The 15,803-nt window shown below is 31.9% G+C and overlaps 1 protein-coding gene across 1 annotated transcript in view; it reads right to left on the reverse strand.

Moving 5' to 3' along the window:
- CCDC178 (coiled-coil domain containing 178) overlaps positions 1–15,803 on the reverse strand; it is a 362,657-nt gene that overhangs the window by 275,689 nt on the left and 71,165 nt on the right. The window contains exons 10-11 of the mRNA XM_019930330.2: positions 1,813–1,908; positions 1,462–1,598 (exon numbers count right to left, since the gene is read on the reverse strand). Coding sequence (XP_019785889.1) covers positions 1,462–1,598; positions 1,813–1,908 — 233 coding nt within the window. The remainder of the gene's footprint in view (positions 1–1,461; positions 1,599–1,812; positions 1,909–15,803) is intronic.

Here is a 15,803-nt window from a genome sequence, read left to right on the forward strand (position 1 = left end):
GGTTCTCTTTCTTAATAAAATAAAGTTTACAACTACAATTTTAGGTTATCCTTTAGAAAATAATGTTCCTTTTGCTTTCTTTAAAAAAGTGTATTTAACACACAGATAAATTTTACAAATGGTTTCATTCTATCATCCAAAGATAAAATAAGCACTAAGAAATCTTACCAAACTTCCTACACAATTGTCCAGTATCATCATCACCTCTCTCCATTCTTTCCTCTTTCCCTCCTTTCAATAATTAATGATAGATAGCATAGTACATGTCAGGAACTATGCTTGACGATGAGAATTCAATGATGAAGAAAATATGATCATGGCTTATGTCTGCCCTCATGGATCTTCCCATTTGTTGAGGAAGATGGACACCAGTCAAATATTTACAGACACAAAGCTGCAAATATGACAAGCGATATGAAGGGAAAAATGTATGCCATATACACACATAATAGAGGAATTGGATATAACTAGACAGTCAATGAAAGCTACCCAGAACTGACTTCTCAGCTGTAATCTTAAAGATAAGTAGTAATTAACTAGGTAGAAGGTGGAGGAAAAACATTTATTGAAAAGGAATTAGCATAAAAACACCTTAAGGGCTGGGAAAAAAACGTGACAAATAGGAGAAATTGAAGTAAAGCCGTTGTATTTGAACCAAATAATAAGGCTGAACCAGGTGTGACAGGAGACTGCAGAGCCAGGCATTCCTGCCTACTCAGGAACCTTGTGGGGTTCGTTAAAGAGGGGCTTTTGTTCCCTCACCCCTGCTAAAATTAATGAAAGTATGAAGGGAAACGGATAATACTTGTGTTAAAAAAATTAAAAGAAAAAAGAACACACCTACCACAATGTAGATAATGGATTAGAAAGGGAGCAGTTATTGCAGGTAAACCAGCTTTGGAAGGCAGCTATGCTCACCACTACACCACCAACACTGCACAAAACCAGCTTTGGAAATCACCAGTTCACAAGTTCATGCAAGACATGATAATAGCTTGTACCAGAGTGCTGGTGCAGTATTGAAACAGATAAATTAAAAAATTGTTTAGTATGTGGAACATTTCTTGTTAACATGTTGAATATGAGGGTTGAAACAGAAAGGGGAATCAAGAAAACTCATAAGTTTACGAGCTAAGAAATCTAGTTTAGTAGTTTCAAGGAAGAATTGAGTACTGACTGAAGGAGATCACGAGCTTGGTTAGACACATTTTAAAGTATCTTTAAGTATAAGAGAATATGTTCAAGGGAAGTGATATGAATTCCTTTTCATTATTTTGATTTTTCTAAATGGATTCAGAATGATAAAAGAGCAACATTTGGGATAGAAATAAAACTTAAGCTAATTATAAAGACAAACACAAACACCATCATACCACCCCAGGAACACAAAATGAAGTGATTTATTATATTTAACATATTAGATATGCTATATAAGAATGAAAATCATATTTGCAATATTACCTGTCACTGATATAACCTAGTATAGTTTCAATATCGATCTCAAGTCTTCTATTTTCTTCCATCAATTGAGAATATGCTTTTGAGACATCTGAAGAATCTTTTGCGATATTAGAAAGCTCAATATCCCATGTTCTTTTCTTTAAAAAAAGCATCATTTATACATGTTTAAGTAAAAATGATTTAAAATAAAAATTACTAAAAGTAATTTCATTATTACACATTGTTTTTTCTTTTTGAGTGAAAAAGAAAAAGAAAAAAATGTGTAATAATGAAATTACTTTTAGTTTTATGAGTTAATACTTGGGAATAGAGAATGGAGCTCTAGTGGGAAATAGGGAAATATCAACTTACTGTGGCATAAAAATTATTAAGTGTTTCCAAACATTCATTTTCACAATTTTTTTTCTTCCAGACTAGTTGATCATAAACTCTTTTCAAATCTTCTAGCTAAGGAAAAAATACATACACACACACACAGTAAACTACGGAGCTTTCCACTCTTCTGTAAAGTAAGAAATTATCTTTCAAATTATGCAACTATAACATAATATTGATTAAAATATTATAAAATAACACCATAGGCTGTTTTCATTTATGAAAATTGATGCAAGAGTCTGAATAAAATATAGCAAAAATCAAGTCTAACAGTATACAAATGCATAATCATGATAAAATAGAATGTATTTTAGTTATAAGAATTGATAAAAATTCAAAAATTTAAATCTTTGCTCTCACCAGCAAATTAAAAAAGAAAATAACATAAATATGGCCAACACTCCACAAAAAAGCCATTTGATAAATTCACTATCTAGTTTCCATAATTTTTAAACTAGCACAAGGACAACACACCCAAATATAATATAAAGAATGAACATAAAATATCAAAATAAATCATAAAATACTGAACCCATGTCCACTGAACTCAAAACATGAAACCAGATTATCTTTCATCACCATTGTTATTAATCCTGTTTTGTGAAATTTAGCTAAATGCAAGTAGATAATGAAACTAAATTTTACTAGTATAATATTGAATATGAAAATGTAATGTCTTCAATTTTAGATGATATGACTGAATACCCAGGAAGACAGAAGATTCTATTTAAAACTACAATAAATGATTTTTGGAAAAAAGTCATAAGGAAATTAATAGCTTTTATCTATAAGAGTAATAATCTGTTAAATATATTGTGACAATATTTAAAAGCTTTTGTCAAAAATATAAAGTATCTGGAAATAAATTCAACACAAAAGGGAGGACCTATAATACAGCAAACAAAAATTCTTATTTAAAAGCTTAAATCAAGAAAAAATGATATTTCATAGAAAGGTTTAATAGGATATACTGTCAGTTACCTCAAAATTAATATAAGACATGATAAAAAGGAGTATTCTCTTTGAAACTTCATGAAATGAAATTCATATGGAAGAAAAGGTATGTAGACTAGCCAAGAGGTATGTGAAAAATAAGAATAATGTTGGAAACTCGCTACCAGATATTAAAACATCTTATAATACCATTACATTAAGGAGTATTTATTTTTGGCATTACAATAAAGAACAGAAGGAAAAACAAGAGCCCAGAAATAGATCTAATGGTATTTGAATTCAGTGAGAGACAAATCATTTACTTTAATTAATGGATTGGAAGAATGTAGAACCTCTGTTTAAAAAAGAAAAACAAAGTTATCTTTCTACTTCACATCTAACTCACATTATAACAAAAATAAATTTCAGATTAATAAAAACCTAAATGCAAACACAAAACAGTACAAATTATTAATCAATATGAGTTTATTTGTATAATCTTGGGCTGAAGGATAATGTCACCTTGTCAAGTAAACCAAGATTTGTTGACATGTCTGATGGCATATTTTACAAAAGTTGTGTGGAAAAACATACCATAAACAAGAATGAAGGAAAATAAGACTGAGAAAAACGTAAAATAAAACCCCAATTTTCTGACATATAGTCCTTATGAAGGGTATCAGTAGACATGGTGCATTAAGAATATCTGAAAACTCTTCTCCATAAAGGTAATGAGAAAACTGGCCAAAAAAAGAGTCAAAATCAGCGTTTTTCAGAACTTTGGAAATTAAGTGAAGGTTTCCAGCAAATAGGGAGCACCTATTCAAGATCAGTCTAATCTGAGTAAGAGGTATGAGCTTTGTGGTGTTTTAACTTGTCCTACTCCAGGTCCATGATAGCCTTGAACAGCACACGTTTGTGGAGAAACCCATCAGTTGGGCAGCCACCAGAGGGAGCAGAACTGATCTGGAATGCTTTCAAAGCCTCATTATCACAGAACTGTCATTATTTGACCTGTCTGGTGGTTTTTTGCATGACTCCATCTGCGAGGACATCTGTACTTTCTTGATACAGAGCTCTCCCAGTACAAAACATCTCACGAGGAAATTTTCTCCCAAGCCATGATTGTCAAAATTTTAAGTAGCACAGGCAATTGATTAACTTTGTGGCCACCTGAGACAGTAGACAATGATTGGGACAAACGGTAAACTAACCGTTAGACTATAAAACAAGTCACATTAGATTTTAAAAGATTAAAATTATATAAAGTATCTTCCCTAACCACACAGGAATGAAATTAGAAATCAGTAACAGAATCAAATTTGGAAATACAAAAACATGTGGAAATTAAACAATATACTCCTATATAACCAACAGGTCAAAGAAGAAATCTCAAGAATTAGAAAATACTTTGAGATGAATGAGAATTAAAGAACAACATAGTAAAACTTTTTGGATAAAGTTAGAGCAATACATGTATACCTGTTAACGCCTGTAATAAAGAAGATCTCAAGCCAATAATCTAATTTTACATCTAAAGGAAACAAAAAGTAGAGCAAACAAAACCCAAAGCAAGTAGAAGAAAGAAAACAATAAAGTTTAGAGTGGTAACAAATGAGTCCTAGTATACAAAAAAATAAACAACAACAATAACCTAATAAAACCAAAAGACAGTAATTTGAAAAAGTCAAGAAATTTAAGAAAACTAGATACACTAAGAAAAAAAAGGTCAAATTACTAAAATCAGAAATTAAAGAGGGGACATTACTATTAACCTCACAAAAATAAGAATGATTATAACGGAATACTATAAATCATTTGATGCCGACAAATTAGATAAACAAGATGAAATGGACAAATTACTAAAATGACATGAATTACCAAAACTGACTAAGAAAAAATAGAAAACCCGAATACATATATAACAGGTAAAGAGATTCATAATCAAAATCTTCCCACACAAAAAAAGGCCAGGAGTAGATTGCTTCACTGGTGAATTCTACTAAATGTTAAAAGATGAATTAACAAGAGTTCTTCAAAAATTCTTAAAAATTAGGAAAGAAGTATTCTATGAGGCTATATTACCCAATACCAAATTCTGCCCAAGACATCACAAGAAATAAAACTATAGACCAATATCACTTGTGAATATAAACACAAACATCCTCCACAAAATAGCAGCAAACAATCCAGTAATATATGAGGGATTATACACCACAACCAAGTAGGATTCATGTTGGGAATGCAAGATTGTTTCAATATGCAAAAATCACTTAATGTAATATACTGTATTCATATAATACAGAATCAAATTCACCTGATCCTCTCAATGGATATAGAAAAGTTATTTTACATAATTCCACACCCTTTCATGATGAAACCACTTAACAACAACAACACAAAAAACCCTACAAAATTTCCTCAGCCTGATATAAAAGTGTATGAAAAACAAACATTATACTTAATGATGAAAAATGAATGCTATCATCTGAGATCAGGATGTTTGCTCTTATCATTTTTAACATTGTACTTGAGGTTCTAGCCAGAGTATTTACGCAACAAAAACAAATAATCTGGTTTCCATATTGGGAGGATAGAAATAAAAGCATTTGTATTTGCAGATTTTCAGATCTTATACATAGAAAATCCTAATGAATCTACAAAAAAAACCCCTACTAGAGTCTAGTATAAGTTTAGCAACTTGCAGGGTATAACACAGAAAAAGTAGTTTTATTTCCATACAATAGCAATTAACAATCCAAAAATGAAATTAAGAACAAAAGTTCATTTACAGTAGCATCAAAATTAATAAAATTATTAGGAATAAATTTTACTAAAAAGTGCAAAATTTATATACTGAAAACTATAACACATAGTTGAAAAGAGTTGAAGAGGCTTAAATAAACGGAAAGACACCTTTGTTCATGGATTAGAAGATGATAATACTCCTTTAATTGATCTACTGATTCCATGCAATCCCCTTTCAAAATGCTAGTTTACTTCTTTTCAGAAATTGACAAGCATATCCTAAAATACATTTGAAAACCCAAAGGTCCCAGGATAGCAAAAACAATCTTTGAAAGAAAAAAACTGAAGGGCTCACACTTTTGGATTTTAAAACATCCTACAAAGGTACAGTGATCAAAACATGGTAGTACTGGCACAAGGAAAGACATACAAATCAATGGAATAGAATTCAGAGTCCCTAAATAAATCAATGACTGACTGAATTCAACGAAGGTGTCTAGATAATGCAATGGGGAAAAAATAGTGTTTTAAAAAAGTGCTGTTGGGAATACTGGATACCCTCATGCAAAGAACGAGTTTGGACCCCTTACTTCATACAAAAATTACTAAAATTGGATCAAAGACCTAAATGTAAGAATTAAAATGATAAAAATATCAGAAGAAAAGATAGACATAAATCCTGTGACTTTGGTTCAGGCAACAGTTTCTTAGATATGACACTTAAAGCATGGGTAACCAAAGATAAAATAGACAAATAAGACTTCATCAAAGTTAAAAACTTTTGGGCTTCAAGAATTATCAAAAGTGAAAAGACACTTTACAGAGTAGGAGAAAATATTTTCAAACTACCTATCTGATGAGAGTCCAATATCCAGACTACATAAAGAATACTTACAACTCAATAATGAAATGTCAACTGAATTTAAAATGGTCAAAATATGTGAAAAGACATTTCTCCAAAGGAGATAAACAAATGGAAAACAAGCACATGAAAATTTTTTCTATATCATTAGTGATTAGGGAAATGCAAATCGAAACCACAAGATACCACTTCACACCCAATAGGATGGTTTTAATAATAAAGATAGACAATACCAATTATTGCTGAGGATATGAAGAAATTAGAACCCTCATAGATTTCTGGTGGGAATATAAAATGTGGCAGTCACTTTGAAAATAGTTGGCAGTTCCTTAAAATGTTAAACATACAATTATATTGTATGTTTAGTATAGTATAGTATGTATAGTATACATGTATAGTATGTATAGTATAGTATGTATAGTCCCAGGAATTCCACTTCTAGGTATATAACCAAGAGAAATGACAACATGTATGCAAAAACTTGTACATCAATGTTAATAGCAGCATTATTCATAATAGCCAAGAGGTAGAAACAGCCGAAACACCCTTCAACTGATGAATGGATAAACAAAATGTGATATATACATACAATGGAATACTATTCAGACATAAAAAAGGAATGAAGTACTGATAGATTCTACAACATGGCTATGAAATGCCCAGAAGCAGCAAATCCATAGAGACAGAAAGTAAATTTGTTGGTTGCTAAGGACTGAGGGGAGGAAGGAATTGAGAATGACTGCTAATGGGTATAGGGTCCCTTTTGGGCATAATTAAAATGTTCTAAAATTACATAGTGGTTACAGTTCCATAAACTTGTAATATACTAAAAACCACTGAATTATACAATTAAAATACAAGGCCAATATTTCTAAGAGGCAACAAAATCCTGAAATTAATGACAAAGCAAATAATTCAAAAGAACATTGTTTTCCAAACCATTTCTGAATCCTCTTTATTATTTTATTCACATTTACATACTATACCACCTGTACTATTATACATTTAACAATTTTCTTAAGTCAACTAACTTATTTAAAAAAGAAACTATTGTTATTGTAAGTTAAAATCCAATATTATATACCATAAAGAGTAACTTTAAAAATAAAATTAAAAACGATTTCATGAAATAAACAGCTAATATAAAAATTAAAAAAGTAGTATTAAATGTATTCAATTTACCAAAAGAAATACTAAATATAATTTTTAGAAGAATTACTATCCATAATTAAAGGAATATTTGGGCTGATGCTATAACTTTAAGATGAGAAGTTCAATAAATTATAAGATGATTTACCTGTATATAAATTAACAAGGTAATTGAACGTTAGACTTAATTTCTAAACCAAATGAAAATAGACTTTTCATAAATGTTTGTTTCGAGAAGCCTTTGAAATATTTTCCAAAAATTTTCTTCATAAACTACCAAATTACTTAGCGAAGTGATATTCAAGCTTTCATACCCACTCATTACTATTGCTTAGTAAATAATCATGAAAAAGCTATTAATCAAGCTTTTTAGATACTGCAACATATTTTGAATGCATTTCTCAGATAAAGTTGTAACCAAGTCATTAAGAAAATGAGACACATCTAACTTGGCATGATTAAAGGGTGTATTCTATGGCTTCAGTTTTGTTGGATTTATTTTTTTCCCCTAATGTGCAATACTTATTTTAAATTTATATTAGGACATTTTAGGTTTTTGAATGAGAAAACATCTTTGTGGTATATCCTAATCTTTGATGCAGTTCTCAATCATAAAAGTCATGTAGAAACATGAATTTTTTACCCAAGAAGACTTGAAGTTCTAATTGAATTAATAGGGAGTGAGAAGTTTTCAGAAAAGCCCATATTAAAGATTAATGGCTGATCACCCATTTACAAATCTGAGAGCACGTAAGTGTATTTGGTGGTTTGAACTAATTCAGTGAATAATTTTAAGAACTTCATGAAGTACTTCCCCTTAATCAACACCTTAAACCCTAATCTCTCTTGTAGATTATTAACATATTAAATTAACACACATCTAGTTGTTCAGATGAGATAACTGAGTATCTAAAAGGTGTAAAGTGAAGGTCACAACCAGAATGTGGAGGAGAAATCTGAGTCCAACACTCTATGATAGATTAAAACATTAAATGTTGCTTTAAATGAATTGCTTTAAAAATTCTCTACCTCATAAGTCATCGTAGAAATGCAAATTTAAAACCACAGTAGGACAAATTCAACAAAAGCACAATAGTTAAAAATAAATAAAAGATAATATTAGATGATGCTATTAATCTGAGGCTGGAATTCTCATACATGGTGGTCTGAATAGAAAAATGTATAACAATTTTGGGAAAAAATTTGGCATGATCTGTGAAAACTGAACATATGCATATTTGGACAAGTAATTCCCAACATAAATGAATACATAATTTTAATGAGTATTTTGACGGTCTTGGTCTGAAAAACTGGAAGGACTGAATTGTCATAAACTCAAATGCGGAAGGCTGCAGGTATAATGCAATTGGATATCAAGTTTAATTTTCGAAAAGTTAAGCTTGAGAAACCCACTAGACATCTAAATGGAGACTGGGTTGGCAGTTACATATACAAAGCTTATAATAAGAGGATAAGCCCTTGGATTCTCAAATGTCTGGAGTGTGGAGAGAGAAAGAGAAACCAGTAAAGGAAACTGAGAACAAGAATCCAGAAAAGTATAAAGAAACAAGAATAGTATGTGTTCTTAGAGCCAAGAGAAAAAAGTTTCCAGAGATAAGGGTATAACCAACTTGGTTAACTGCTACATGTAAGTTAAAGAAGATAAGAACAAAGAAACAATGATTAGATTTAGCAATGTGGAAATCACTGTTGACCTAAATCAGAGGTATTTTGGTTGAATGGTGAGACAAAAAAGAAAACTGGAATGTGTTTAAGAAAGGATGGGATATTATGACCAAATGAGATTTATTCTAATAATTCAAGGTTCAACATTAGGAAATCCATCAATATAATTCACTGTATTTATAGAGAAGATATTACATGAACATATCCCCAAACGCAGAAAAGGCTTGGCAAAAATTAACATCCATTCCTGATTTTAAAAATAGTCAAATTGAAACTGATAAATACTTTTTAACATAATAAAATGCATATTGAATCTTAAAGCTGGCCTCTTACTTAAGGGAAAAAACTAGGAGCAATCCCATTAAGAGAAGGACATAAAAAGGATGCCCATGATCTTTACTATCATTTAACACTGTACTTCATGTACTGACCAATGTAAACAAAAGACAAAAAATTAAAAGGCATAAAAAATAATGAAGGAATAACCATATCTCTCTTTGAAGATAAAATAATATCTTCCCTGGAAGATTCCAAGATAAACAATGACAAAACTACCATAAATAAATTTTAAATCAGTAAATTATTATAATATGATACACGTATATATATATATTTTCCATTAGATGGTAGAGCAGGTCTATCTAAAATCTTTTTAGATAATCACTTCCTTATTTTGACTATACTGAGGTGGTTGGGAGGACAACATCCTTAAGTTTCCTTCTAATTTAAGGGATATGTGAATCACACCCTTCTAAAAGGAACTTAAATTAAAAGTAATTGAATATGTGTCTTTTGGTTGGTGCATTTAATCCATTTACATTTAAGGTAATTTTAGATATGTATGTTCCTCTTACCATTTTCTTAATTGTTTTGGGTTTGGTCTTGTAGATCTTTTTCTTTTCTTGTGTTTCCCACATAGAGAAGTTCCTTTAGCATTTGTTGTAAAACTGGTTTGGTGGTGTTGAATTCTCTTAACTTTGGCTTTTCTGTAAAGTTTTTGATTTCTCTGTTGAATCTGAATGAGATCCTTGCTGGGTAGATTAATCCTGGTTATAGGTTTTTCCCTTTCATCACTTTAAATATATCCTACCACTCCCTTCTGGCCTGCAGAGTTTCTGCTGAAAAATCAGCTGATAACCTTATGCGGATTCCCTTGTATGTTATTTTCTGCTTTTCCCTTGCTGCTTTTAATATTTTTTCTTTGAATTTAATTTTTGTTACTTTGATAAATATGTATCTTGGTGTGTTTCTCCTGGGGTTTATCCTATATCGGATTCTCTGTGCTTCCTGGACTTGGGTGGCTATTTCCTTTCCCATGTTAGGGAAGTTTTCAACTACACTCTCTTCAAAATTTTCTCAGACCCTTTCTCTTTCTCTTCTTCTACTGGGACCACTATAATTTGAATGTTGGTGTGTTTAGTGTTGTCCCAGAGGTCTCTGAGACTGTCTTCAATTTTTTTCATTATTTTTTCTTTATTTTGCTCCTTGGCAGTTATTTCCACCATTCTATATTCCAGCTCACTTATTCATTGTTCTGCCTCAGTTACTCTGCTATTGATTCCTTCTAGTTAAACATTTTGTTAAACATTTGTTAAACATTTCTTGTATTTTCTTGATCCGTGTCTTCATTCTATTTCTGAGATTTTGGATCATCTTTACCATCATTACTCTGAATTCTTTTTTCAGGTCGGTTGCCTATTTCTCTTCATTTATTTGGTCTTGTAGGTTTTTACCTTGCTCCTTCGTCAGTAACATATTTTTTTGTCATCTCATTTTTTTTGATGGGTGGGACTCTGTTCCTATCTTACTGGTTGTTAGGCCTGAGGCACAGATTAGCTGAATGGATACAAAAACAAAATCCATATATATGCTGCCTAAAAGAGACCCACTTCAGACCTAGGGACACATACAGACTGAAAGTGAGGGGATGGAAAAAGATATTCCATGCAAATGGAAATCAAAAGAAACCTGGAGTAGCAATACTCATATCAGAAAAATAGACTTTGAAATAAAGACTGTTACAAGAGATAAGGAAGGACACTACATAATGATCAAGGGATTAATCCAAGAAGAAGATATAACAATTATAAATATTTATGAACCCAACATAGGAGCACTTCAATATAAAAGGCAAATGCTTATAGCCATAAAAGGGGAAATCAACAGTAACATAATAATAGTGGGGGACTTTAACACACCACTTACACCAATGGACAGATCATCCAGACAGAAAATAAATAAGAAAACAAGATTTAAATGACACAATAGAGTAGATAGATTTAATTGATATTTATAGGACATTCCACCAGAAAGTGGCAGAATACACTTTCTTCTCAAGTGCTCATGAAACATTCTTCAGGATAGATCACATCTTGGGTCACAAATCAAGCCTTTGAAAATTTAAGAAAATTGAAATCATATCAATCATCTTTTCCAACAACAATGCTATGAGACTGGGAATCAAATACAGGAAAAAAACTGTAAAAAACACAAACACATGGAGGCTAAACAGTGCACTGCTAAACAATCAAGAGATCACTGAAGAAATCAAAGAGGAAATTAAAAAAATGCATAGAAACAAATGAAAATGAAAATACAACGACACAAAACCTACGGGATGCAGCAAAAGCAGTTCTAAGAGGGAAGTTTATAGCAATAAAATATCACCTCAAGAAACGAGAAAAATCTCAAATAAACAATCTAAGCTTATGCCTAAAGCAACTAGGGAAAGAAGAACAAGAGGAACACAAAGTCAGTAGAAGGAAAGAAATCATAAAGATTAGAGCAGAAATAAATGAAATAAAAATAAAAAAAACAATAACAAAGAACAATAAAACTAAAAGTTGGTTCTTTCAGAAGATAAAATTGATGACCCTTTAGCAAAACTCATCAAGAAAAAAAAGGAAAGGATTCAAATCAATAAAATTAGAATTGAAAAAGAAGAACTTATGACTGACACGGCAGAAATACAAAGGATCATAAAAGACTACTACAAGCAACTCTATGCCAATAAAATGGACAACCTAGAAGAAATGGACAAATTGTTGGAAAGATACAACTTTCCAATACTGAACCAGGAAGAATTAGAAAATATGAGTAGATCAATCACAAGTAATGAAATTGAAACTGTAATTAAAAATCTTCCAACAAACAAAAGTCTAGGACCAGATGGCTCACAGGTGAATTCTATCAAACATTTAGAGAAAAGCTAACACCCATCATTTTCAAACTCTTCCAAAATATTGCAAAGGAAGGAACACTCCCAAACTCATTCTATGAGGCCACCAACACCCTAATACTAAAACCAGACAACAATACTACAAAAAAAGAAAATTACAGACCAACATCACTGATGAATATAGATGCAAAAATCCTCAACAAACTACTAGCAAACAGAATCCAATAACACATTAAAAGGATCATACACCATGATCAAGTGGGGTTTATCCCAGCAAAGCAAGGATCCTTCAGTATACACAAATCAATCAATGTGATCCACGATATTAACAAATAAAGAAATAAAAACCATATAATCATCACAATAAATGCAGAAAAAGCTTTTGATAAAATTAAACACCCATTTATGATAAAAACTCTCCACAAAGTGGACACAGAGGCAACCTACCTCAACATAATTAAGGTCATATAGGACAAACCCACAGCAAACATCAATCTCCGTGGTGAAAAACTGAAAGCATTTCCTCGAAGATCAGGAACAAGACAAGGATGTCCACTCTTGCCACTCTTATTCAACGTAGTTTTGGAAGTCTTACCCAGGTCAACCAGAGAAGAAAAAGAAATAAAAGGAATATGAATTGGAAAAGAAGAAATAAAGCTGTCACTGCTTGCAGAAGACATGATACTATACATAGAAAATCCTAAAGATGCCACCCGAAAACTACTAGAGCTAATCAATGAATGTGGTAAAGTTGCAGGATACAAAATTAATGCACAGAAATCTCTTGCATTCCTATACCCTAACAATGAAAGATCAGAAAGTGAAATTAAGGAAACAATCCTATCTTCCATCACAACAAAAAGTATAAAATACCTAGGAATAAACCTACCTAAGTAGGAAAAGACCTGTACTCAGAAAACTATAAGACACTGATGAAAGAAATCAAAGATGACACAAACAGATGGAGAGATATACAATGTTCTTGGATTGGAAGAATCAATCTTGTGAAAATGACTAGACTATCCAAAGCAATCTACAGATTCAAAGCAATCCCTATCAAATTACCAGTGGTATTCTCACAGAATTAGAACAAAAAATATTACAATTTGTATGAAAACACAGAAGACTGCGACTAGCCAAAGCAATCTTGAAAAAGAAAAATGGAGCTGGAGGAATCATGCTCCCCAACTTCAGCCTATACTACAAAGCTACGGTAATCAAAACACTATGGTACTGGCACAAAAACAGCAATATAGATCAATGGAACAGGATAGAAAGCCCAGAGATAAACCCACGTACCTATGGTTACTTGATCTATGACAAAGGAGGCAAGAATATCCAATGGAGAAAAGACAACCTGTTCAATAAGTGGTGCTTGGAAAACTGGACAGCTACATTTAAAAGAATGAAATTAGAACACTCCCTAACACCACACACAAAAATAAACTCAAAATGGATTAGAGACCTAAATGTAAGACTGGACACTATAGCTCTTAGTGGAAAACATAGGAAGAACACTCTTTGAAATAAATGACAGCAAGATCTTTTTTGATCCACCTCCTACAGTAATGGAGATAAAAACAAAAATAAACAAATGGGACCTAATGAAACTTAAAAGTTTTTGCACAGCAAAGGAAACTACAAACAAGATGAAAAGATAACCCTCAGAATGGGAGAAAATATTTGCAAATGAAGCAACGGACAAAGTATTAACCTCCAAAATATACAAACAGCTCATGGAGCTCAATATCAAAAAACCAAACAACCCAATCAAAAAATGGGTGGAAGACCTAAACAGACATTTCTCCAAAGAAGACCTACAGATGGCCAAGTGGCACATGAAAAGCTGCTCAACATCACTAACTATCAGAGAAATGTAAATCAAAACCACAATGAGGTATCACCTCACACCAGTCAGAATGGCCATCATTACAAAATCTACACACAATAAATGCTGGAGAGGGTGTGAAGAAAAGGGAAGCGTCTTGCACTGTTGGTGGGAATGTAAATTCATACAGCCACTGTAGAAAATAGTACAGAGGATTCTTAAAAAACTAAAAATAGAACTACTATGTGACCCAGCAATGCCACTGCTGGGCATATACCCTGAGAAAACCATAATTCAAAAGGACACATGCACCCCAATATTCATTGCAGCACTATTTACAATAGCCAGGACATAGAAACAACCTAAATGTCCAATGACAGGTGAATAGATAAAGAGGATGTGGTACATATATACAATGGAATATTACTCAGCCATAAAGAGGAATGAAACTGGGTCATTTGTAGAGATGTGGATGGACCTAGAGACTGTCATACAGAGTGAAGTAAGTGAAAAAGAGAAAAACAAATACCATATATTAATGCATACATGTGGAATCCAGAAAAATGGTACAGATGAACCTATTTCCAGGGCAGGAATAGAGATGCAGATGTAGCGAATGGACATGTGGACACAGTGGGGGAAGGGGAGGGTGTGATGAATTGGGAGATTAGGACTCACATATATATACTACCAGGTGTAAAATAGATAGCTAGTGGGAACCTGTTATAAAGCACATGAAGCTCAGCTCAGTGCTCTGTGATGACCTAGATAGGTGGGATGCAGGGGGCAGGAGGGTGGTCCAAGAGGGAGGCGATATATGTATACATATAGCTGATTCTCTTCCCCATACAGCAGAAACTAACACAACATTGTAAAGCAATTATACTCTAATAGAAAAGTAATTGAATAATATTTTTAACTTATATCCAAAAATATTAACTAAAATTTTAGCAGTGACATAGACTATAGGCTTTTTTTCTAACATATACAAAACTAACACAACAATTAGAAAATAACTGAATTTATAAGATTGCAGCATTGTTATCCTTTAAAGAATACTATTGGAAGCAACCAATATTTACAATAGTTAATACACAGGAATTGTCTCTAAGAGCAGACAGTGGAGTACATGAAATCCATTGGACGATGAAGATAATGTTTACAAAATCACAATGGACTGTTTCATCTAAAAGTTAATCATAAGGCACCAAATGCATACAACAGTGATTTTAAGTCTGTGCTATTTATTGCAATGCCAGTAACTTTTCTTAGCTATTTCACTCGTCAATTATAACATTTCCAAAATCTATCTGTTTTATCATATAGATAATGTTTGATAAAGACAAAATCAAGGAATTTTCATTCCAAAGAATAAGTAACTTAAATCACAAATGATATCAAGGGGAAAACCCCCTAGATTTAAAACAATGTAAACACCAAGAGTCATTATGTAGTTTTGGTTAATGTTTTAAGTGATGAATCAATGCCAATATCAACAACATTTGAAGTTAAGTAAAGAGTAAAATAGTATAACCCACATCTTAAATTGTTGCCATAACAAGCTCCAGTAGATAATACCTCTA

The sequence above is a fragment of the Tursiops truncatus genome, chromosome 13, assembly GCF_011762595.2.
Source record: "Tursiops truncatus isolate mTurTru1 chromosome 13, mTurTru1.mat.Y, whole genome shotgun sequence".
In the NCBI taxonomy this organism is placed as follows: Eukaryota; Metazoa; Chordata; class Mammalia; order Artiodactyla; family Delphinidae; genus Tursiops; species Tursiops truncatus.